Source organism: Cynocephalus volans, chromosome 8 (genome assembly GCF_027409185.1).
Source record: "Cynocephalus volans isolate mCynVol1 chromosome 8, mCynVol1.pri, whole genome shotgun sequence".
NCBI lineage: Eukaryota > Metazoa > Chordata > Mammalia > Dermoptera > Cynocephalidae > Cynocephalus > Cynocephalus volans.
The window spans coordinates 90,925,688-90,952,963 of record NC_084467.1 but is presented as its reverse complement, the minus strand read 5'-3'; the positions used below and the strand labels follow the sequence as shown (position 1 = coordinate 90,952,963).

The 27,276-nt window shown below is 31.7% G+C and overlaps 1 protein-coding gene across 3 annotated transcripts in view; it reads left to right on the top strand.

Moving 5' to 3' along the window:
* COL11A1 (collagen type XI alpha 1 chain) overlaps positions 1–27,276 on the top strand; it is a 213,685-nt gene that overhangs the window by 51,700 nt on the left and 134,709 nt on the right. Inside the window, exons 5-11 of one of the 3 annotated variants that reach the window (XM_063104115.1) lie at positions 15,046–15,174; positions 20,676–20,828; positions 21,019–21,111; positions 23,114–23,368; positions 23,980–24,042; positions 25,897–25,938; positions 26,911–26,973. In XM_063104115.1, coding sequence (XP_062960185.1) covers positions 15,046–15,174; positions 20,676–20,828; positions 21,019–21,111; positions 23,114–23,368; positions 23,980–24,042; positions 25,897–25,938; positions 26,911–26,973 — 798 coding nt within the window. Of the gene's footprint in view, positions 1–15,045; positions 15,175–20,293; positions 20,411–20,675; positions 20,829–21,018; positions 21,112–23,113; positions 23,369–23,979; positions 24,043–25,896; positions 25,939–26,910; positions 26,974–27,276 lie in introns of all 3 variants that reach the window. The other 2 variants (XM_063104116.1, XM_063104117.1) reach the window with 2 other exon arrangements.

The following is a 27,276-nucleotide window of genomic DNA, read 5'->3' as shown; positions in this document are numbered from 1 at the left end:
GACATATATCTCTCTAATCCTTTATTGTTTTATATTCTTTACAGTGCTTATTATTTTCTCACATGCTACTTATTTTGTTTCTTTCTTTAGAATATAAGCTCCAAGGGAGGAGATTTGTTCTGTACCCACAATGTCTACAATAGACATGTAACATGATTTTGTTAATGGATGTCTTAGTTCGTTTTGTGTTGCTATAACAGAAATACCTGAGACTGGGTAGTTTATAAAGAACAGAGGTTTATTTGGCTTACGATTCTGGGACAGCTGCATCTGGTGCAGGCCTCAGGCTGCTTCTAGTCATGGTGGAAAGTGGCAAGAACCTGGGAGGTACAAGCAGATTGTATGGCGAGAGAAAGCAAGAGAGACAGAGAGAGGGGAGGTACCAGGGTCTTTTAAACAACCATCTCTCGTGGGAACTAATAGAGTGAGAACTCACTTAGACTGTCCTCCCCCAGGGAGAGCATTAATCCATTCATGAGGGATCTGCCCCCATGACTCAAAGAGCTTCCATCACTGCCACATAGGGGATCAGATTTCCATGTGAGTTTTGGCAGGGACAACACATCCAAACTCTATCAATGGATGAATAAATAAATATACTTTCTATCACTTATTAATTCAAGGAGCATAGATTATCTACGGCAAATAAGGGAGCAGGAGTCAAGGTCTGTTGCCCTTTTTCTAAACCTTTTAATTAATTAATTAATTAATTAATTTGGTGGAATTATGCCTTATCAGTAGTTATCCTTCAGTAAGAATCCTTAACATTGATAATTTAGAAAATATAAGATAAATGTGCAAGTTTTTGGTAGTGTTTTACACAACTTTAGGCATTTTCTGTAACACTCGGTAAATAGTGGTTGAATTAGAAATACATGCAGGTAACATAAAACGCTGCTCATTTTCTTAAAATTGGTTTCTTAAGCTGGTTTGGGACTGCCATGTGGATAGCAGTTCTGTCTGTGATTATGTGGTTTCCCTCATTCTTTCCTTTCAATTATGGTTCAGATGCAATATCTGATGCATTTTTCAGTTTCACTAATACTCTAAGCATTTTGACAGCTTTCCTTTACTACACAAAATAGTTGAGAGAGAAACTTTAAAGTATGGAATGTTTGAGGAAAATGATGAGAATTAATGACTTGGCAAATTCAGAAGTCTGAGTAGACAGGAAGCATAGGTTTTCAATTAATCTTGTGATAATATTAGTTACTTCTTAAGAATTTTATGCCATGTTTAAGATTTAATGTCATAGGATATTCCCTGGAAACCTTGTTCCTGGATATGTAATCAAAAACCTCTACCAAGACTCACCATACTTTTCAACAAAGCTCTAATATCAAATATGAACAGAAGTTTTAGTGTCCAGGGGATATTTTATGGAAAGAGTGTAGAATTTTGTTAAGCTATTGATTTTCCAGTGGCTCATGCTAGACTGCTTAGCTAAATGTATTATCCTTTTTTTTTTTCTATTACATTTGTTTTCCCTGGTGGGCGTGACTTACAGAATAATGACTATTGAAACTGAACTTTTTTGGAACTTATTTTTGTAACAATTATGAATGGATTATATAGGAATAAAATAAAATAAAAATTTTATATATTTTTTTTTAAATTTTATGGTGCTGAGACACTCTTTACCCAGTGTAGTCTGCCATTGAAAGGTGTGTTCTCCTTTAATTTTCCTCAAATACTATAATAAAAATACCTTATATTTATGCACACTTTACAGTTTAAAAAATACTTAAATCTGTATTTTTTTGGTTTTAGAATTTTTGAAGAAATACAAGTAATAGTATTCTTAATTTACTGGCATTAAAATCGAGTCTTTTAATGGTAAATAAATTATTTGCCTGGAGATACATTCATTAAACATTGATTAAGTATCCACTATGTTCAGGCCTAGTCTAGGAACTATGGAAATGTCAGAGAACAAAACAGACAAATCCCTGCTCTCATGAAGTTTATATTCCAGTAAATTTAATTGAATAAAATAGATTGATTGCTTAAGTAGAGGAGCCCAGATTATAAACTGTACCCTTTGTTTTCTACTAGAGACACTACTTTCCTGGCAAGACAGACATATAGTGATTATTTGAGTCCTTGAACTTAGAGTATATATAGATTCATATACACGCTATATATAGCCAGTTGCTGTTTTAAGGAATTTCATGTACATGGTCTTTCTGTAACTTCTCATATCCTTTTTGAGTTCACTCTGGATTGCAGCAGGAAATAACTCGGATGATTTCAGAGGTGTGAGCAGAGAGGTTGAGAAACCTAGTGATTAGCATTATTTTCCCTAGGGCTGAAGGTACAAGAAACAAAAATAGTGTTACAGAGCTTGATGAGAGCTTGAGTACTGCCTAAGTACTTTCCAACAGTGGCAGTAGTGGTCAGTGTGCAGAACTCTGTGACAAGCCAGGAAATTGTGAGGGAAAACTACTTCCCCCTTCCAAACTCCTGGTGGCAACTTCCATTGTCTGTCCTTAAAATAAACCCCCAAGAGGCTGGTGATCAAGTTACAGGAGTCAGATTATTTGAGCACAGAGTAAGAGAGAAGAGTGTTAATCATAGTATTTGGGGAGCCAGCAGAGAATACTAATTATCCCTATATATATTTAAAAGAAAAACTGGATGCTTTGTTGTAAATTATTTCACTTATGCCAGGCACTTTTGAATAATTTCCCTGGTTTTCCCAGATGAAAGTTGTTTCCACATCGTCTCCAAATTTCTTTCTTCTTCATAGTTGGAATATAGTAGGTAGCAAAGAAATATGTTTCTTATATATTATGTATTTGTGTATTAATCTCAATGACCAGGCTGTAAGGTATTTGAGAGTAGAATCTGGGTCTCATTTGCTTCTTTATTCCATTTTCTTCTATGCATAGTGTCAGTATGATACTTTGCCTTCATAAATATTTGTTGAATGAATGAAAGATGAAGCATTGGTAAACAGTCAGGGATGGAAATTCTGAAAGTGATCTTACTGTTAATTTCTTGTGCAAGTTAGAATTAAAAGTTATACGAGAAATATAATTGTTACCTTATTTATGATGTATTTGTGCCTATTTAACTTATGCTAATGCGTAAGAAGAAAGATGTTTTGTTTGAGGAAAAATATGTAGTTTGCCCTAAAATAGTAAGATATATAGTGCTTCCTTAAATTAAAAATGCCATATGTCAGGTTTGCTTTTGCCTTCAACAAAAAGCTAGTGTTCCTCAAATACTCTCATTTCAATAGGGAATTCTGGCTTTATACTTTGAGCATGTCCCTCATCTTTTACTGTTCAACAGACGATACATGTTCAATGAACAGAATGACTACATTCTGTAGAGCAAGAAAGTTTTCACATTTGATACTAAGAAAACATTTTTGTTCTTCAAAATTAAAAAGTAAAAGATATATATCTATATCTTTTATATAATTACATTATACTACATGCACATTGTACTACATGCACATCTATGTATAATGTAATTATACATAGATGTGCATGTAGTACAATGTGCATGTAGTATTAAATCCACTTTATAGATTTCATAAAATGGCCAATTTTGATTTAATGAGACTTTGATTCACTAAAGGAAATATATCATTCATTGTGATTGATTAGAGGAGTGCAACAGAGTAAAAATAAAGAAATATTTTTAGAAGATCTGTTATGTCTGGGGCAGTACTGTTTTATGTAGAATTAGAATAATAAATGTATTAAAAAGCTACTAATTCTTTTTCGTTCTCTATCAGACATTTTCTGCAAGAGATCTATAAATAGGAAGCAAAAAAAAATGCTTCTAAAATTGATATGTAAAAAAATGATCCCTAAATATCTGGCATTTGGCTTGGGTTGGGAGCAGTAAATGTGGCCGTCGACTGTTAAACTGTTTACGAAATGGTGAAAATAGTCTATCATTTCTTTTCATATTCCAAAGACAATAATTACTTTAAAAATAAGCCTAAAATTTACTGCCAAGTCACAGGCTGTGAAATATAAAGTAAATGTCAAATTCTATTGTTAACTTTGTGTGACAGGCAGTGAAAATCATACTTAATGTAAAGGCCGTAATTGACCTTTATGCCGACATTAGTTTTATGAACTTGTACTTTGAGTCTAAGTGTTAAAACACAAGTTAGAAATCCTGCATTATACCTAATGTTTCCTTTCGTATGAGTAATATTTTTCCTCAAGTTAATTTTTAAAAATAAGGTTTCAAATCATTTTCATTTTATTTTAAAATACTCTTTTCAGTTTCTTAAATGTTATTTCCAATTATATTATTTTTGACAATAGATGTTTGTAATAAGTATTAATTTATTTTGGAAGGGGGATCAAACTGTGGTGACATTTTCTTGTATTTATTTATTTATCATTATACATATATGTGGGGTATAAATTGATTTTCAATTTTGTGTACAATGTGTGATGGTCAAATCAGGACAGTTAGCTTATTCATCACTGCAATACACAAGCATTTTGGGTCCCTTAACCAATTTCTCTTTAAACCCCCTCCCTCTCTTCCTCCCCTAACCATTCCCACTTCTCATAACTGTGGTTCTTTTCTCTCCTTCTAACAGTTCAATGTATTATTGTGATTGTTGTTTCTTTCTCTCTCTGTCTCTCTTTGTTATTTATTTGTTTATTTATGGATTCAGCTCCTGCTTATGAGTGAGAACATGCAGTATTTGTCTTTCTGCTTCTAGGTTGTTTCACTTAGGATAATTTTCCCCAGGTTCATCCATGTTGCTAAAATGGCAGAATTTCATTCTTTTTTCTGGCTGAGTAGTATTCCATTGTGTATATATACTACATTTTCCTTATGTAGTCATCCATCATGAACATTTAGGTTGGTTCCATTGTCTGGCTATTATAAATAGAGCTGTGGTAAATATGGGAGTGCAGGCATCCCTTCGATGTGATGATTTCCAATCCCCCCAGTAGTGGGATTGCTGGATCATATGGTAGTTCTATCTGTAGTTGTTTGAGGAACCTCTATAGAGTTCTCCATAATGGTTGTAATAATTTACAGTCTCACCACCAGTGCAGAAGGGTTCCACTTTCTCCACATCATTTGTTATTGTCTGTCTTTCTTATAATACCCAGTCTAATTAGGGTGAAGTGATATCTCAAAGTGGTTTTGATTTGCATTTCCCTGATGATTAGTGATGTTAAGTATTTTTTAATATACATGTTGGCAATTTGCATGTCCTCCTTTGAGAAATGTCTATTCAGCTTCCTTGCCTATGTTCTAATTGGATTATTTGTCCTTTGTTTGTTTGTTTGATTTTGCTGTAAAGTTGTTTGAGCTCTTTGTATATTCTGGATATCAATCCCTTGTCAGATGCATAGTTTGCAAATATTTTCTCCCATTCTGTAGGCTGTCTTTGTCTTTTGTCTGCTGATTGTTTCCTTTGATATGTAGAAAAGCTTCTCAGTTTGATATAATCCCATTTGTTTATTTTTTATTTCATTGTCTCTGCTTTTGGGGTCTTATAAGGTTTTTGCTCAGTGCTACTTCTTGGAGTCTTTCCGTATGTTTTCTTCTAGGAGTTTTAAAGTTTCAGATCTTATATTTAAATATTTAATCCATTTTGAGTGATTTTGGTATATGGTGGCAAGAACAATCCAATCTTAAATTAGTAGATGGGAAGAAATAATTAAAATCAGAGAAGAACTAAATGAAATAGAGACCAAAAACACCATTCAAAAGGTCAATGAAACAAGTTGTTTTTTTGTTTTTTTTTTGAGAAGATAAAGAAAATAGACAAACTACTAGCCAAACAAACAAAAAAAGAAGACAGAAGACCCAAATAACAAAAATCAGAAATGAAACAGGAGACATCACAACTAATTCCACAGAATACAAAGAATCATTAGAGGTTACTATGAACGACTATATGCCAACAAATTTGAAAACCTGGAAGAAATGGATAAATTTCTGGAGACATACAAACTACCAAGATTGACCTAAGAAGATATAAAAAAACCTGAATAGACCAATAACAAGCAACAAGATTGAAGCAGTAATCAGAAATCTGCCAACTAAGAAAAGCCCAGGACTGGATGGCTTCATGGCTGAATTCTACCAAACTTTTAAAGAGGAATTAATAGCAGTTCTTACCAAACTATTCCAGAAAAATTGGTGACATATTTTAAATGTTGACTACTTAAAGGAACTTTGAAATGAAGATTCCTGCTGTAATCTGAGCATCATTCTTAGTATTTTTTCAGTACTTTAATTTAAATTTTTATGTAAGAGTTCTCTTAAATCAAGAAGGAATTAAGCATGCTGTTTTAGTCTTAATTTACATTAATATGAGCTGATAAAATGAAATGCAGAATACAAAAATTAACTTTCTGAAATGTATATTTATATGTATACATAATTCACATATAAGAACATTTTTCTACCATTTATTTCTTTTTCATTGTTTACATTAAAGTAGAATTAGAATATAACTTAATTATTGTGGAATTAATGATGCAACCAAGAATTGTTTTAACTTTTTACTAGTACAATGAAAACATATTTAAAAAATAGTCACGTGAATATATGTTTAAACTTGGTATCAACTTTAGCATATTTAATTTGATAAAATTTTTTAAACCTTTGTAAGTGTACTTAAAACTTATTCCCTTCAAATTCTTGATTTATACTTGGAGTCAAATTTCTTATCATTCTTACTTTCTATTACTTACAATGGACTGAGGCATATTTATTCTCAGATGTAATTCTGATTACCCTCAATTCTCTGTTTGCCAAGTTAAATCAGCCAATATTTCTACAGCATCAACTTAATACCACACCCCAGGCATAGTCTGTCATTACATCTGTTATAAATAAACAAAAATCCATTTTTTTTGTAGTGCCCTTCATTCTGTTATGAAGACAAAACTTGAGAGGTATAAATAAAAACAAACTAGTATTAATTCAGTCTGTATTATTTTTCTAAGGCTGCTATAATAAATTACAGTACCACAGACTTGATGGCTTAAATAGCAGAAATATATTTTCTCACAGTTCTGGAGGCTAGAAGTCCAAGATCAAAGTGCTGACAGAGTTGTTTTCTTCTAAGGCCTCTAACTTTAACTTGTAAATGGCTGTCTTCTCTCTGTATCTTCACACGGTCTTCCCTGTGCTTGTGTGTCTGTGTCCTAATGTCTTCTTCTTATAGAAGACCTGTCAGATTAGATTAGAGCCCATCCTAATGACTTCATTCAACCCTAGTTACCTCTTTTAGAAAAAGCAAAAGATTGATAAGATCTGGAGAGAAACCAGAATATACCTTAATTACCTCTTTAAAGGCCTTATATCCAAATGCAGTCACAATCTGAGGTACTAAGGCTAGGACTTCAGCATGAATTTGCTGGGACACAATTCAGCCCATAGCACTCAGTCTGGGCAAGTTCATCTTGTCCTTGATTATTAATGAAAAAAAGTGGGTGTAAGATTGCTATAGAAAGAAGTGTGGGCTCTCAGATTAAAGGGAAATTTTCTGCTGATCCTTACTGATTCTTGTAACTTGGTTTGGCTTCTGTGATACAATCTGACAGTCTGTAGGTAGAGGAGGAGCAGAAATCAAAAGTAAATAAAGATATTTTTTCTTTAATGAAAAAGTGAACTGATTCCAGAAATGGCCATTAACTATCATTCTATTTCTTACATTGAGACTTTGATCCCCAAATCTTTTCCTTTTATTTTATTTCTTATCTGAGTAAATGGCTTTGCCATTCTACTGTTGCTTACTCTAGAACCTGTGAAATGGCCCTACACTCCTCTCTAACACACTATCCTTCATCTCTCCTTGATGTTCCTATCCAACTTCATCAGCAGCATACAGTTAGTCTCCAAATCTCTCAGACATTTTTTCCCTAATATCTCTACTCTCTGTCTCATTTATGCCATTCCTGCTACTGCTGACCTGGTTTCAATTCTCGACACTTTACTGCAATAAACTCCTAATGGCTGAATCTCATTTCCAAACTGACTGCTTCCAAATCTCCTTCCCTATGTTGTCAAAGTGGTTTTGTTAAAATGCAACATTGATCCATTTATTCCATTGTTCGAAGTCCTTGAATGACACTCCATAACTTTCAGGATTCAGTTAACACACAAGGCTTCCCTTAGATTGGTTTCTTAATTATCTTTTGCTTTTTTTTTTTAACCTTATCTCTTTTCACTCTCTACCCTCACTACTCATCATGATATATACTTCTCTGTATGTGTCATACAGTTTCATGCCTCAAAAGTTTTGTTTAAGATGCATTTTCTGTTAACTGCTATTTTCCTCTTTGTCTCACTCATCTAGCTAATTGCTATTTGTTTATAATATAGTTACCAAAATTGTTCCAAGAAGTATTTCGTAAAAGTGTTCATTTCTATTGATACCTACATGTTGCAAGTTAATGGAGAAAAATGTGTGCTGCAGGAAATTTGAAAGCTAGATAATTTTATAAACCAAAGTTGAAGCTGTGTGATTTACTCTAGCACTAGAAGGCATGAAATATCCAATTCTAGAAGTCTCTGAAATTTAGTGAAATACATAGTTAATAGTTTTTTGTAGTCTTCTTTTGCAACCGTACCAAAAGTAAATTGCTGAAAGAAAGAAATGTCCAAGTTTATTATTAAAAGTTCGGATCTTCCAAGATTTAAAACTTTAAATCCTTATAGAATTGTACAGTCACTAGTTACTAGATTGACATTCAAGAGAGACCATCAGTTTTTAGTTACAGTTGAATATTGATCCAACATCTACATTAGTTGTTTTGGTTATATCTGAATTTCCTCTACCTTTCTTGATCCTATTATGTACCAAGCACATAATTCATCCAGAAGTCACATTATTTGACCAGATGGAATTGAATACAACAGTTTATCAAGGCTTGGTTTTCCTCAGCTTATTTTCTAGAGTCAGCTGCTATGCTGTGCAATTCAGTGGATGTTTGGGCTGGGAACTGGTCTCAACCAAGTACTAGTTGGCTTCACATAGGATGAGGAGTTGAATCTGAAAATTCAGATCCTTATCACTGACACATTAATATGTCATCTTAAGACAGTAGACCAATTTTATGTACTTTTTTAATAAGTGTGATTTTTTTTGCATATAACACACAAAGCTAAATTTGTTTTTACTTGTGTATTTCATAGAGCATTATGTAATTACTTACGTAGAACAGAAAATAGAAATAGCTAGGCCTTACAGGGACTATATACAGATGATCCCTGTACTTTGAATTATGAATTTTGATCTTTTCCTGGGTAAGCAATATGTTGAATCTCTTGAGATTCTGGGTGGAGGCAGCAAACTGCAGTTTCCAGTTAGCCATGTGATCACAAGGGTGAACAACAGATACTTTACAGAGTACTGTGTTGCCAGGTGAATTTGCCCAACCGTAGGCTAATCTAAGTGTTCTGAGCACGTTTAAGAAAGGCTAGGCTAAGCTGTGATGTTTGGTAGGTTAGGTGTATTAAATGCATTTTTGACATATGATATTTTCAATTTATGATGGGTTTATCAGGACATAACCCCATAAGCTGAGGAACGTCTGTATATGTCTATATAAAAAGAAAGTAAAAAACAAACCAAATGAAAAAATTGTTCTCAAGTGCATTCTTTTCTGAAAAGAATGTGAAAGAAAGATACACTATTACCTATAAAGTTGGTATTGTTAAAAAACATGGTGGGATTCTTTTACAATGCATGTGACATTCAGATAAGCTACATCTGTATAGACAGTTTCAATTTGATTTTCTTATATTTGCTTTGCTTTACTCCTGTAGACCCATATTATCTGTAGGAAAATACTATAGTATAGACCCAGTTGACACAGCTGCAGATCACAATGTAATTGCATCAACTCTATCCTAATCTTGGCTTTGAATATCATTATACGAAGAAGATGCCTTTTCTATCTATGCCTTGTGAGCTCCGGCTGCCAATTTTACTTGGTAACTTCATCCTTTTCCAGCTGTGGACATTTTTATGATGCTATTCAATCTAGATATTTATAGTTCTTTCAACCTGTCACGATGTTTTTGTTTATCTACAGACTGACTCACAACATGTCATATGATTAATACAAAACACTGTGAAATGCCTTCTGGGGAAAACAGTACTGTAGGTTTTTTACTGAATTTTCCAGTGTCTTTCCATTAGTATATTTTATGACTGACTATTAAACACCTGAAATAAGAATTTATAGTGGAAAAGTTGGTAGGATTCCATTTAATGAAGTAAAATACCTTAAATAGAATAGTATGTAGTGAAGAAACTAGTATTTCTCTCAAAAATATACTACTTTAAAAATACATGGTAGGCAACTTTTTTTCTGTTGCAGCACAGAAAATTGGTTTATTATACTTCCTATGCAATTCACCTCGAAATTCTGTAATTTTTAGCCTGCAGAGGACCTTAGATCTCTCAATGAACTCATTTCACAAATGGTAAATTAGTTTAAGTGATGCACAATTTCAGGTAGCTAATGGCAAAGTTGGGAGGACATTTAAGAATCAGGGTCTGTAACTGAAACTCTCCATCATGCCATAACTCAATGATGTATTGAGTGTGCTCAATACTCATTATTATTATTTTTAAAACATTATTTTTTAATAGCAGAATGAAAAATTGTGTATTCAGATTTCTGTTTATGTGTAATTATCCATTTATTTTTTACTCATTTATTACTATGATTATTCATTTGTTCAATCTGATCTGATTTGTTGGTGTTTAAGAAATGCCATCAATATATTTTAATAACTTGTATTCATTTGCTATAAGCCTGATTTAAATCAGTAGGCATTAGATAATATTGGAGACTCCTATATATTTACAAAAAATTTTGAAAAAAAAATCTCTAAAATAAGCTAATTTGATTGATTATTTACCTATATTGCCTCATGACATGTGAAAATAAATATTCTCTGGTTGGAAATACTGATAATTGTATGACCTTTATAAACAATGTAGTTTTCTGGATGGATATTTTTGCTCTTGCTGTATTTCATGTTTTAATGGAAATTAAAGTACATATTTTCTATCTGGGTGACCTGTACATTTTTTTAAAGCACTTTTTTAGTGGATAAATGAATTAATTAATAATTTAATGAAATGAGTAAATAACTTGAGTAAATGTAACACTCTGAGAGATCAGTGGAGAAATTTCTGAATTCAACAAAATTTATCACAAGGATGACTAAAACTTGTAGTATTTTATGTCAGCGAAATTTTTATTGGTGGATGTATGTTTTGAGTTTTAAATTTTGCTCATTTGTCTGGTGATAATGAGATTCTAGATAAACATCTTTAGTGGCTAGTTGGCAATGTTAACTTGAATGTCAGGATATACAGCAAAAAAGAGGCAGGGGAAAACATTAAAAATAAAAAGGTTGGAAATGAGAAAAGCTCCAGTATTCTTCTGGTGATCTAGAAGACTTGTGTGCATGTGCAGGAAAGACCTGAGGAGGTCCCAAAATTTTACATATTGCTTGAGGCTCTGCAAGCATGAACTGAGAGTTGTAAACTGTTGGAGTGTTAAAGGAGTGCTCCAGTGTATACACAAAGCCTCTTGAGATACTTTTGGTTCAAGGTGTTTAAGGAAATCTCTGTCCAAGCTCTTGTCAATCACTAACTTAACCAAGCAGAGACCTCAGTGGCCACATGCAACAAAGTATACAAATTTCAGAATTACCTCAGGGAAGTCACTGAACAAATGAGCAACAGCAACAGCAACAATAAACAGAAACAACTCTAAGCCTGGGAGAGGGGAGCGTAGAATCTCATTTCAAGAGTCATCATTTAAAATGTTCAGCTTTCAACAGAAAAACCTTCAGCATCATGAGATAGGCAAGAAACAGGAAATTATAATCTATACAAAGGAAAAAGAAAAAAGGCTATGAGGGACTGTCTTTGAAGATCCAAAGGCAATGGACTTAGCCCAACAAAGATATCAAATCATCAATTTTGAATATATTAAAAATTAAAGAAAACCATGACTAAAGAACTAAAAAAAACTAAAGGAACTATCAGAATTATGTCTTATCAATCAGATAATAGTAATAGTGATAGAAATTATATAAAAAAGAGAACCAAATAGAAGGTCTGAAGTTGAAAAGTATAATAACTGAAATGAAAAATTGACTACATGAGCTCATCAGAAAATTTGGGCTGATAGAAGAAAGAATCAGTGAAACTAAAGATAAATAATTCAAAATTAGTGTGAGGGAAATTTTTAAAAACATGGAAAGAAAGTTGACAGAGCCTCAGAGAACTGTGGGACTCCGTCAGACATACCAATGTAGGCGTAATAGGAATCCCAGAAAGAGTAAAGAGCAGAAAGTATGTTCAAAGAAATAATATCTGAAAACTCCCCAAAGCTGATGGAACAAGTTAATCTATACATCCAAGAATCTCAATGAACTCAATGAGATAAACTCCTAGAAATTAACACCTAGACACATCATAATCAAGCAGTCATAAGACAAAGACAGAGAAAATCTTCAAAGCTGCAAGAGTGAATGACTTATCATGTGCAAGGTATTCTCATTAAGATTAATAGCTGATTTCTCATGAGGTATTAATCAGTGACATATTCAAAGTTATGGAGAAAAAAAAAAAGATTTCAACCTCAAATTTCTATAGCCAGCAAAACTATCCTTCACAAACAACAAAAAAATGAAGACATTCCCAGATAAACAGCAACACAAATTATCACTAATAAGGCTGTCTTTCAAGAAATTTAAGAAGTCCCTTAGATTAAAATGAAAGATCACTGGACAATAATTCAAATATACACAAATAAGTAAAGAAAACTGGTCAATATATCTTAATAGGTAAATATAAAAGACAGAATTTTTTTGTGTTTATAGTGCTTTTTTTGTCTGATCTAAAACACAATTGAATAAAACAATAATTATAAAACTGTGTTAATGGACTTACAATATATCAAGATGTAATCTGTATAACAATAACAGCATAAAGTAGGGAGGAGGGAATAGAGCTACATGGGAACAAATTTTTTGATAAGACTGAAATGAAGTTGGTATTAATTTGAAAAAAATTCTTGTAAATTAAGATGATAAGTTCGAGGGTGACCACAAAAACAAACCTTTAAAAACACAGCAAATAAATAAAAGAATTAAAATTTTACACTATTAAATAACTATTTAACACAAAAGAAGGCAGTAAGGAAAAATGTAACAAAAAAGTCATAGGACCCAGAAACAATAGCAAAATAACTAATGAGTGGAAAGAACTCAAATCTCCAGCAACCCATGAATAGGTAAACAAAATGTGGCATGTCTATACAATGGAATGTTATTTGAAAAGAGAAATGAAGTACTGATACATGATACAGCATGGATGAACCTGAAAATATTATGGTAATTAAAAAAGCCAATCACAAAAGGCTAAATGTTGTATGGTTGCATTTTTATGAAATATCCAGTGATTTCTGGGGGCTGGAGAAAGGGAAGAATTGCAAGTGACGGCCACTGGTTGCAGGGTATCTTTTGGAGATGATAAAAATTTTCTGAAATTAGAAAGTGATGATGTTTGCATAACTCTGTGAATATACTAAACTCACTGAATTGTAAACTTTAACAAAGTGTATTTTATATAGGAATTATGTCTCAATGAAGCTGTTATTTTTTTAATAGAGAAGTGTAGGGATGGAAATAGAGATTTTTGATCCATGAGAATAAATGCTAATTCTAAGGGTGAGAATGTGACACTTTTTAAGACAGAAGAGAAAACAATGAAAACAAAAATAAGCACCACACCACAGGTGGTACACAGTATTTAATAAAGAATCGTCTGCTAGAATTAAATAATTTATATCCTTTCTTGGCACTTTTCATGCCATTTTGCTAATATGTTTTTCAAGTTATGAATTTTATTCTACCTTTTATTACAGTTTCAAATATTTTTAACCAGTAGGTTGCACTCCCCAAAGATCAGAGAGTATATTACATTTATGTTTCTATATCACAGTACTATGTTCAGTAGTTTGTGCATAATACTTTCTCGGTAAACATTTGTTGGTGAATAAATGAATGTGGTAGTATAAGTGTGCTATGAATTCTTTGCTAACACTAAATTTTAGTGATTTTTGCAATTTAATGTCCATATTTTCAACAGATCCTAAGTGACTTATATTGCTAAGGTATGAAAAAAGCTTCAATGACTTTGAAATTATTCAGAATGGAATCAGGAGTTCTATGAATCAGACTTATGTATTCAAAGTTACCAAGTAGATCCACGTGGAAGTAGATTGCTTCAAGAGCAGAATATTTGGATTTTTCTCTTATTTGGATTTTCCAAAAGCTCCTGAAATTAAAATGCTTTAATAATCTTATTATTAAATATTTCTAATCTTTGTCATTTTATTAGAGTCATAGCTCTAAATAAGTAACGTTTAATGTATGCTCAGTTACTCCTTTTTTTCCTTAATAAAAATTTACTAAAGCCCATGTTTTTTTTTTTTTTTTTTTTAAGTTTATAATTTGGATTTTTCTGGTGTCTTCATTTCTCATTTATCTATATAGGTAGGAATTTATTTTGGTACTGATTCTTCTAACAGAACATAATAGTTGGACGCATATTTTTACTTAAAAATATAATATAAATTTGCTTAACAATAACAATTCAGTTTAAATTAATAGAGCTGTCTAGTAGTTTAGTATTGGAACTACATTATTGTCTTTATATATTAACAGTTTTTAAAATGTATTACTTTCTTTATCAGCCTTTTACATACATTTTTATTTGTCCTTTACCATGCAGTAAAATTCAATTTTAACAAATAGATGAATGTAATGCAGATTTCCTGAACCAGAAAATAATGTAGAAAAACATCTTAATATTTACAACTGATTTGTAAAATAGATGTGTTTCTCTCTCAATGCTAGAAGATTCTTAACATTGAAATTTAAATAAGTGATTTTTCTTCAGATACTTTAAAATATACTGCACATTGTTTTGGATAAATCTTGCTTTAGATACATGTGTGTCGGCATGTGTTGACTACAACCATGTTTGTTTTCTTGCAGGGGGACATCCAGCAGTTGTTGATCATAGGTGATCCCAAAGCAGCGTATGACTACTGTGAGCATTATAGTCCAGACTGTGATTCTTCAGCACCCAAGGCTGCTCAGGCTCAGGAACCTCAGATAGATGAGGTGAGAAGCCCAAGTTCAAGGCAGGTCCTCTCAATTCAGTGATATGGATATAGCCTTGCAGTTTTTGGACTTAGACTTAGTTATTCAATTTTAATTAAACTATACTTTGTATTTAATAGTGTTTTAATATTTCTAGCAAAAGGTGACTTGAAGATATTTGTTATTTTTTTTTCTCTTGTTTAAGCATTGTTACTTAAATTTATTAGAAATATCCTGTGTATATGAGCATATTTCATTTTGGGAGGATGAGAAAAAGATAATTTCTAACTGCTATGTTTCTGCCCTTGGCGTTTAAATAATTAACACAGCCTCAAGATAAGGGCAACGTATCTTCTGCTGTAGTTGCCATTTTCCCAGACCTTTGGCAGTTCATGCAGATGAGAAAGTGACATTAGAACTATCTTAAAGTTCTCAGGCTGTGTTGAATAATTAGAGGCATTTTTTTCTATTTCTCATATGGAAATGAAAAAGCAAAGCAGGTGAACTGGAAGGGATTTAGGTTTCAGTCTGGAGCAAAACTATGTTTTTATGTTTTTTTCTCAAGACTAATAATGTTAAATTTTAGAAACGGGGTAGAAATTTGAAAGCATCAAGACTATTTTCAAATTAGCTCAAATAGTATTTTTCCTCCCTTCTAAATATGCTATTATCTGCTGCCATTTGAGTTTTACTACTTAGAATAGGTTAAGATCTTATATTTTAATTCATTTTTATTTCTGAAAGGAATGCAGGTTGGATTTTTTAATTTAAATGCTCGAAGTATATTTTTTGACACTATTTGAATTTTTAGGGTATGATAGTGAATTTTGTTGCACTGATCTTTTCCATGACTTAATATTAGTGTTTTCTTTAAAACAGGGTACAATCTTAAGAAGCCATCAGGAAGGCAAATATGAGAGAGCAAAGAGAAATTACTTGGATATTTTGTTTGCCTGTTTCACAGTTCTCAAGTGCTTCATTCTTTTTATTCCCTCATGGTTTACTATATACTGTGTGTTTCCTGTGAATTTCAAGATGATAGGTAAAATACACATTAGGTTTAGTGTTTTTGTATCTGAAAGGTTATATGATGACTTAATATTATTATAACTTATAGCACTTAAGGTTGATGAGATTTATTTTGCTCCATTTTTGAAAAGATAACGCTTATTCGTTTTAGCAACAGATATGGCTCTGAATTTTGGAAGAAAGAAGATATACAATTTTAACATATCACTTTGAGGTGTTTTGTTTCTGTGTTTTAATTCTATTTTGTCAAGTAAGGTGGTTTATTTTATATCCAGATAATTTTTATCCATCTTAAGTTCATTTAAAAGTGAAGTTGCCTTTCTCTATTTTAGTTGTTGGTATGCATATGGTAAGAGAGTACTTCAAAAAGCTCATCGAAAAATAGAATTAAAAGATGTTATGAATCTTTACACTTTTTGAAGTACCCTCATATTTAACACGCTGATGATATGTCAAACTTGCTTTTACTAGAAGCATTTGATGAGGAAAAAAACCCCCAAAACTTTGCTGTAATAGAAACTGCATGAAAATCTGGGTGGTTAATGCAGCAATAGATAACATTTGTTAATAGTTTCTATTTTGACTGTGTCACAATGAAAAGATTTTTTTTCAGTTTTTACTTTTTTGGAAGAATCAGATCTCACTTTTTCTCTGACTCTAAATTACATCAATATTTCAATAATAAGATAAACATTCTTTTCTAGTACTTAAAAAAGTTAATCAAATTGGTAAGCAATCTCTATATTAATTTTGAACTGTATTCATTAATATGTCTTATATTACAAATATGCAGCTTAATAATTGATCACCAGATGTTTCGCCTGTACAAAATAGTAATGTAGTGCTACTTGCTGCAGAATAAAGAGCATAAAAGACAATACAGAGCATCAAAAAACACATGTTGCACTTTATATTGCTTAACTTTCCATTAATAAATTTATGACATTGTATATTTATTATTCTAATTTAGATTAATAAATATGTCAATTTCTTTAAATAATTAACCCAAGTGTGCTTTTTCTAACTTGTAATTTTGTCTATTTAGTCTCCTCTAAATAACACATTCTAATCCATTCTTAAGATTCAATTGGTTATGTGCTTGGCACAACTTTGCATCACCAAGTGAGAGATGTATAATGTAGATAGATTTTAATACAATTTGAATTCTATTTGAACCTACACAATGCCATTTAAATAGAAGAGTAACTAATATTAAAATTATGATGATTTTTGAATTTTCTCATCACATTAATTATCTTCCTGTCTTATAAGAAATTAGATGTTAAATTTATATGATTCTTAATATATCACACATTCTGTAATGCCTTACATATAGAAGACAATTGATATTCTTTTTTATAAAGAAGAAAAAAAGAAAATGAAGCAAAAGAAAGACAATCTTTTATAAAGGAATTTAAAAAACAATTTCCCAAATTAATTTCCTTAATCGTCTTTTCACTTAACATGCATCATATATTCTAGTTCTCATAGATGCCTAGGTTTTTACTGACACCACTATCTTTCTAGCAAATTAAGAACGGACTTTATGACATTTCCAGAAGATCCTTTCTCCTCACATACTCGAATGTTTGCTAGACTACTCACAGATTAGGCTGAAATCATTCCATCACTGCATGTCTTTTTGCATATATTCATCTGATTACAGCTAGTTCTTTTTTCTCTATCTTCAAGACATTCTCAAAATTCCATAGTGTGAAGGGAGAATCAGCTTTAAAAATGGGTAGTGACGTTTCATGTAGACTAGCAGTGCCCTAGATATACTCCATTCCAACAAAAGGGGAATGCTGTGTGATGAAAAATAAGGAGAACAGAAGCAGCAATTCATTTCATTGACTCCTAAATAAGTTCTAAGAGAAAAATGTGCTGTAATACCTGAGGAGGTGAGCATGTTATTTCTCTTATTATTCCACAACCAGTTTGGTTAGTCTTCACTTGGAAAGAGTTCAAGTAAAGGAGAGACTTATGGATGTCAGAAGAGGTTTCCTCCTACAAGAGAAAAACATGATATAAAGTTAATTGGCTACTTAGGTGCAGGTTTATATATCCCCAAATACCAGGCTTCACTTATAAATGCATTTAAATTGTCCATTTATAAAATTGGTCTTTTATGCCTTTATTTATTGTTTCTCATTTTTACAATTCGTTAAAGGTAGTCCATGATTCTGAAAGTCTGCTTAATTTTAAACCTCTAACACATAAAATAGACTGGCAAATCTTTTTTTTTCCTATGTTTTTCTTTAAGCTGGCAGCTAGTAGGTATAAAAATCCTGTGTTTCTTATTCCGACATGGGACTATAACTGCAGAAAAATTACTTATTAGATAATATTCAATCTCTATTAATGTCAACTTAATAGGTGGTTAAATTTGGTATTTAAATGTTTTATTTACTGAATGATATTAATAATGCTTACATTAAATTTTCTAGAAGTAGTTGGCATTTTGTCTTGCCTACAAAGTTATGAACAAGCAAAAATGAAGTACTGCATACATGCATTTTTCTATTTTACCAAATTCAGTATAAATTCTAATAAACATAAAGCTTTGCTGAACTGCTTCCAATGTATATTCATTGATAATGAAGCTATTACTAGAGGAATACAATTATGAATCTGTTTATTAGTTGTATTAAATTGGAGTTTGACAATCATAAAGAACACTAAAGACATGTCTATGCTTATATTTCAACATGACCTTCACCTGAATCATTAGAAAACTTCACTCTAGTGGGTTTTTCTTTAAGGGCCAGATGTACAATATTGCTACAGGACCAGTTTTGGACATGTCTCATACATGTCTTTATGAAATTTGCAGAATTCGCATTGCTTTATCTAATAGAGCTTATTAAATGGCATTGTGATCACAATTTTCTAAAAGAAATGATCACAATTTTCTAAAAGATATGTTGTCAATAGTTACTCTGAAATGCCAAGACAAGTCCAGTTGGGACATAATTGGAATTTTATCAAATGCAATACTTAGGGAATTACATTTAGGTTGCTTTTAGCATTTATATGTGTATTTTTAGGGTTTTAGCTTGTTGAGCGTACTGCTGAACTTTTTGTGCTATATATGACCTTAGTGTATTTACAGCTATTTTGATTAAAAACAAAGATTAATATATGTTTCATAATACCAATATTCATGACTGAAAATTGAAATCTTCATTCATATATTTACTTTGGAGGTGAATTCATTATTTTCCTCATCGTCCAATATATATGATTGTCTTTCCTGCCCTTCTATTAAGAAATGTAACTACTTTTCCCAATTAGATTCTTCTTAATACAGAAGAATCTAGTATCAAATACTATTTTCCATTGTGAATTGAGTTTAAGTAGTTTAAGATATCTGAGTGGTATGCTTTTTTTACAATAGAGAAAAAAGCAGTAATTTCAAAGACTGAAATAATGTATTAATTATAAGCATATCTAATTTTGAATCTTTTAATACTTCACAAGTATTTTGTGCTCATTTTGAAATGAGAGATTTCTGGATAAATTTTAGATTTTACTTTTCCATTGAATACAGCATTCCAGATAGAATATAGATTTATTTCATGTTCCTTATATTCTCTTTCCCTCTTCTCTCCTTTCCCATCTCACAGTAGATATACCAGACCCCTCACCCCTGGGAAGACTACTCTTCATATTTTTATTTTTACAGATATAGTTTAATAATAAAAAAGTACCCATTGAAATTGCTGTAGAATTTTTATAGAGGAACCTTGCATAGCAATTTTTACAAATCAAATTTAACATGAATATTTAGTAGCTATATCCAAGTACGTAATTGCTATATTTGCATTAACATTCAGTAATTAAAAGTTTGAATTATTATTCAAAACTTTTAGTTTTTCTCACATTCCTAACAACAATTGTGCTCTTAGAAAATGTGCTTTGTCACTTATATGTTATTATACTCTGTATAAGACAGTATAATACTTCTATGTAATCAAAATAACTTTTAAATAACAGTATTTCCTTGTCTCTTAACATTTACACTAAGTAAAAGTTAAGATGATTCCCACTTTGTTAACAGTATTACTTGCAACTAACAAAATTGCCTGATATTTTTTCCTTTGCAATGTAGTATGCACCTGAGGATATAATCGAATATGACTATGAGTATGGGGAAGCAGACTATAAAGAGGCTGAAAGTGTAACAGAAAGACCCACTGTATCTGAGGAGACAATAGCACAAACAGAGGTAAAAACAAAATAGCACCTTTGTACGTGGTGTCTTGCTGTTCCTCATCCTTTGGTTCCTTATGTTGACTGTTCCTCAGACTTATCATAAATCTTTCATTCATCTTATTTCTATGAACCAATAACTGTGATTTTTATTTGACAGTAGCTGTCCTGAAGGAATGACACCCATTTTGCTTTTGCTTATCCTTCCTTTCGTCCGTGCTCTTTATTTTCCTTTTCACTTTATTTATGTTTTCTATCCTATCTTCCACTACATTTTACAGAAAAAGAAATCCAGTTTCAAAAAGAAGATGAGGACAGTGGCCACTAACTCAAAGGAAAAGCCCAAAAAGTTTACACCCCCCAAATCTGAAAAAATTGCATCCAGGAAGAAGCAAAGTTATCAAGCAGCAGCTAAAGCCAAACTAGGGGTAAAGGTAGCAAAGAAAAAGCAATCAAGATCTATCCTAGATAAGCTGGAAGATCTCTGATGATGAGTCATAGTCTTAACCCAACTAGATAAATACTCATTTGGCTAATACTATGACCCAATTAAGTCATGATTTCCATACATTTGGAATTACCTTACATGTTTACTAATTGTTTTTCTTCTGAATTTATCATTAGGCAAATATTGTTGATGATTTTCAAGAGTACAACTATGGAACAATGGAAAGTTACCAGACAGAAGCTCCTAGGAGTGTATCAGGATCAAATGAGGTAATACACATAGACGGTATTAAATCACAATTTAACTTTTTAAAATGTGTAATATATTTTGATATTCCTCACTCTGGAAGAATCTATAATCTCCACAATGTTTGATTTTTTTTTTCTTTTACTGTAGTAAAAGAAACAGTAGCATTGATTGGTTCACTATTACTAAAAACAGTTCATTTGAAATAAAGGTTAATTCAGGTTTTGCATGACTCTGCTTCACGCAATTGTTATGTTGATCATAGTGAACTGGCTGCTGTCATTTTCTTGGTTGCTCCTGGGAGTTAGCAGGCTTTTCAACATGCTGTGGCAAAGGGTACATACAACATGATCCTTCTGTGAGAAGAATCCTCTAAAGGGAAAATTGTATCATCAAATGATACAATTAGAATTTCATTCTATCTGACCAATAATCATGCATTTTTATGACAGCAAGCATTCTGAAAAAATGTGGTCTTTAGTAGATTTTAATAGCTACTTATGTTTTCAAATCTGTGAGGAATGTGATGTTACTTATAGATAAAATAATATATTTTACCGTTTTCATTATTTTCTATGAAAATGTTCAAGTACATATAGATAAAAATCAAATAATCCTCCTGAATTTCATATTGCACATGCATTCTGGTCATGAAAAAATCAGTATACAATTCAGCTTAACTTTGTTAAATACCTGGTGTATATTTCTTTGCGATTTTATCAGAAAAGGAGTATAAAGAATATGTCATTTACTTATTAGAATATTTGTATAAAGTGTGTCCTAATGAGACAAACAAAATCGGTATTGCTTTACATGCAGTAAATAACTTAGAATAATAAAAATTTAAGATGAGAATGGATTTTAAGTTTCATCTAGTTCAAATTAACAATTTTTCAGAAATGGGTATTATGATTTAAGATGTTTATTTACCTACCCAAATTCATCTAACTTTTTAGTTCAGATCTATGAACACAGTAGTATGCTGACCCTGGATAATTTGTATCCTCTTTAGAAAGTATATACTTCTTTTCAAAGAGTCCGAAAAGATTATGGTTATTGGACATTTTATTTTAGTTAATAATTTCTAAAATTAAGCATTTATCCACATATTTTTATTTAAATGATTTTGTGTAAAATTATTTATTTATTCAATATTACTCTATTATCTAGATGTACCATTTCATAGAAAGCCTGTTACTTAAAAATAAAATTCAAAAAGAAGCAAGATAAATTATTTGAAACCATAAGAATCATAATAAGCTAAATATTTACATATTAAGTATAATTCAGATTTATATATTAATAAGGAATTACTTATGAGAGAAAAAATTATACTAGGTTTATTTTCTATACCTCTGAAGAAGTATCATTGATATAATTTTTACCTTAATATTTACTCTCTACTCTTTATGAGATTGTGTAGTGGTATTTTATATTTCATTGTCTTAAAATCTGAGGACTATAATTTATATGTAATTTGTTTTAAGGAACTCTTTGGTGAAATAATGCTTCCCTACAAACAAGATACTCTGTGTAATCATTGCAATGATAAATACTAGTTGATATTGGCATTATTATTTTATTTTGGGGATTGACAGCCAACCTTACATGGCTTATCTTTACAGCAATTGTATTTTACAATGATGTTGTATGAAATTTGAAAATTAACAAAGCTTTAACTAAATGCATAATTTATCGTTCAAATCTTAAACTATAAAATAAAAACCAAATTGACTAACGAAATTTTTTCAATGGAACAAGCAAATACACATGAGAAATTCATGTGAATATTTGCAGTTTATTGGAAAAAATGCTTTGAAAGCAATATTTCTTTGTACATATCAATGTACAAGTATATTTCTTTCGATAATACTGGAAGGCTGCCTTTCCACGCCTTCAGAACTGCTTGAGTAGTAATAAAATCACTTTCCATCATATACCATCAAACTATAATTGCATACGCTTACATTGCTTTACTAATAGTAAACTTCATGTTCTCCAATTCCTTGCGACTTAAATTAATAGCCAAATCCAGTTGAAGAAGTATTCACTGAAGAATATCTAACTGGAGAGGATTATGATTCCCAGAGGAAAAATTCCGAGGATACACTATATGAAAACAAAGGGATAGACGGCAGGGACTCTGATCTTCTGGTAGATGGAGATTTAGGCGAATATGATTTTTATGAATATAAAGAATATGAAGATAAACCAACAAGTCCCCCTAATGAAGAATTTGGTCCAGGTGTACCAGCAGAAATTGATATCACAGAAACAAGCGTAAGTTGTCACTACATTCTGTGTCATTGTATGTCTTATTTTGGAGGTAGTTTCATGTTCATCTTAATGTCTTTTCAGGTTTAAATTACAGGTTGAGTTCTTATATAAATTATGACTACTTATCACTACTAAAACACCTTGATAGATTCTGGGAATCTTCAGCAGTTGTATCTCCAGCCATACTACTGGAGTCTTCATTCAAAAGTATATTCTTGAATGGAATTGTATCAAAAATTTCTTGTCATTGATAACATTAGAATATAATCATTGTTATTCTGAGTAGGAAGTCTAAGTTATGATTTTTAGATTATTTTCTTAAATTTAATTTGATGACACTTCTTCATGCCTTGGAATTATAACTGAAGTCTACAGATGTCTTTACCTTGCTATGTTTTTAAGAAGCAATTGTTCAATCTCATTTCAAGACTCAGTATTAATGTTTATTATATGCTCCCTTTAATTTTTTGCATTATTTAACCCTTTAGTAGATTTCCACTTTTTAAAAAATCATATTTTGAATGCATTTAGATGACTACATTTCTTTTCTAAAATTGAAATGGCCTTATTTCCTTTAAAGACATTTAGGCTATTTTGAATTTTTCACTCAACAGATAAATGGACATGTTGCATACGGAGAAAAAGGCCAGAAAGGAGAGCCAGCAGTGGTTGAACCTGTAAGTACTGGTGTGAATGTGCAATGTAAAGATTGGTACAATTGTTTATATTATCGACCACTGTCACCTTAAATTATTAGGTATGTTCATGTACTATTAGTTTGTTTTTGTGTGGCTATAAAAGAATACCTGAGACTAAGTCACTTATGGGGAAAAAAAAGAATTTTATTTGGCTAGTGATTTTGTAGGCTGGGAAGTTCACAATGGAGCAACTGTATCTGGTGTGGGCTTCAGGCTGCTTCCACTCATGGGGGAAAGCAGAAGGGAGCTGGTGTGTGCATAGTGATCACATGGTGAGAGAGAAGCAAGAGAGGCGGAGGGGAGGGGCCAGGCTATGTTTAACAACTAAATCTCCAGGGAACTAACTCACTCCCTTGGGAGGGCATTAACCCATTCATGAAGCATCCACTCCCATGACCGAAACACCCCCTACTAGGATCCATCTCCCAACACTGCCACTTTGGGAATCTAATTTCAACATAAATATTGGAGGGGCAAATATACTCAAACTACAGCAATGTATTACCACTGAAAATCTTGATAAGCAAGTGTTTATAATATGCCACAAATAAGTAAGTTAGTGAGTCTCTTTCTAGAAAGTAGAATATCAGTAAGCCAAAAAATTTTAGAGATACTAAATTTCAGCATTTGAAAGTAACTCATATTTTTCGTGTCTAATTCTCTCATTTTACAGTTAATGAACCTGAGATCTAAAGGGTTAAGAAACTTTCTTGAGGTTTCAAATGTTTGGTCATTGAAATATAACAGGATTTCAGCTTTTCTGGTTTCCAATAACCGAATGCTTTTTTCCCTCTAATTTCTGTGATTTTGCATTATTAACAATAAATGATTTGACATAGATACTTGTTTCTATCCAAATTGCATCATGCAATAATAAAAATATATTTTTTAAATTCACTTGCTCTTCATTCATGGGAAAAAAGCTCTAATTACTACAAAAGTGATAGTGGTAAGAAACAAATTTTACAGGAAACAATTTTACTATTGCTCCCCCTCATCAGAAACCTGGTAAAACTGATGTATTAGAACCAAAGGTAGTATATTCAACTGTTTGCCTCAGGGCCATGAAAATCATTTCAGAAATTGTGAGAACATAAGAATTTTTAAAAAGGGGGAAAAAGATAAAGATTAAAAAAATATAGCTTTAAGGATCTTGTTGGCCATTTATTCAATTACTAGAAAATCATGCCAAGATGCCCACCAAAGACTTCACAAATATTTTTTTTCGAATGAATCTGTCCTTGTTATAAAAATTATAACCAGCTTTTCAAATGACATCATAATTTTCTGCAGTACAAAGCTTCAGTAGAATCATAAACTTTTTGGAACAGGGTTCTTTTCTTGAAATAGTACTCTATTTTCTTGCTTGTTTAAGAGCTTATCTCATATTTATCCTCATTTCTTTTTCCTGGACTTTTCTCCCCGTCATTGAGTTAAAGTGCTTATGCTCCACTATCATTCATTCATTCACACAGCAAATATTTATTAATTCCTGCCTTATGTCAGGCATTATTCTGGGTGCTAGGGAAAACTTCATTTAATGTCTTACACCCTTCCTGGGAGCATATAGCATATTCTCCTTTGTAATATTATTTATTTGAATATTTATTTCCTTTCCAGTTAGTTCACAGATTCTCTGAGGGAAGGGACTATGTCTTATATCATTTTGAACTTCTCATCCCCATGCAAAAAATATTTGTCATTGATTTTATGTGGTAGGAATAAAGAATTCACTTTTTAAAATGTATCGTTGTAGTGCTTCCTTATAGTCATTTAATTAAGTGGTTGGTGTTACATTTCCCTGGTAAAGACTTTCTGTCTTTTTTACTATAGGGCATGCTTGTTGAAGGACCACCAGGGCCAGCAGGACCTGCGGTATGTGAATGTTGTAAGATTATTTTTGTCTTTTTTTTCTTCTTCTTATAATTGTAGATAAGATTTCTATTATATTATTCAATTGTGTCCATTAGACTAATTTGAATATTGAATTACAGAGGCAAACATTTGTTAAGAAGAGGACTTGAATAGCCTTCTGATTTGGCTATCCGAATGATATTCTTTTGAGTGAACTTGAATTAAATTTTGTTTTAAATATTTTTGTTGCTTAAATATATCTCTACATCTTCTAACCTCATTTTCATCTTTCTACTTGAAAATAATGAAAATAAAACCATTGTTATTTTTATTAACGAGATGAAGCTATATGTCATTGAATGGAATTGAGAATTCTAGGTAAACTGGTTGCCTTATCTGTATTGCTGCGTGGACTAATTATCAGATTCCATTGTCATTTTCCAATAAGACTAATGGCACCCAGTTTGCCTTTATTCTCAGGTGGTAGTACTGGTCATACTTTGTAAGAAATCTCTGTCTTTTGTGAAATTAATCAAATTCTTGACATCTGAAATAATATTTGATACTGATGTCTTTAAATACTTTTATCCATAAAAGAAAATATAAAAATTTGTCCAAGCTAAATGAGTTCTACATTTTCAACTTCATTATCACATTTTTGAGGTTCGATTTCATGAGAGTACCATTTTTTAAATAAGAACTGGGAGCTGACTTCTTCCTCAGGGACTTTACATTGGCATACTCCCCTTTCCTGTTTTTCCTTGCAATGTTTGCCTCCACCCTGAGAGCAGCTTCATAGAGGAACAGTTGAGCTAGCTACACAGTGGTTCCTATATGTTGTCTTTTCATTACGAAGATAAATAGGGCAATTGTTTGGGAGACAAGTGTATATTTATGAAATATAAATGAGCTCTTTGCTTTTAGTAGGATGAAATTGCCTGAATAATAATGAGATGAGGAATCTAATTTAGATCTTGGTTTGTTTCTCTATAGGGTCTTATGGGTCCTCCAGGTCTACAAGGCCCCACTGGACCTCCTGGTGACCCTGGTGATAGGGTAAGTGAAAGGACATCTCATTACAAAGCTTGTAACACAGATTGAAAGAATTAAAATATATTTTACAAGTTTTCCATGTTATCCTTCTTGTGGGTAGGAGAAATAGAGGTGGGAAATCTATGAATTCAGTGTTGTACAACATTATTGTTAACCTTTGGTTAAACACTTTTTTAAACTCTCATTTAAAAGTGAAGATAAAAAATGAGCATTTATCTATGGTTTGATTAGTAAGCAATCTTTTATTTTCAATCTATTTCCATGTTGACATAAACTCGTTACACTAGATTTAGTTTTTCAGATTTG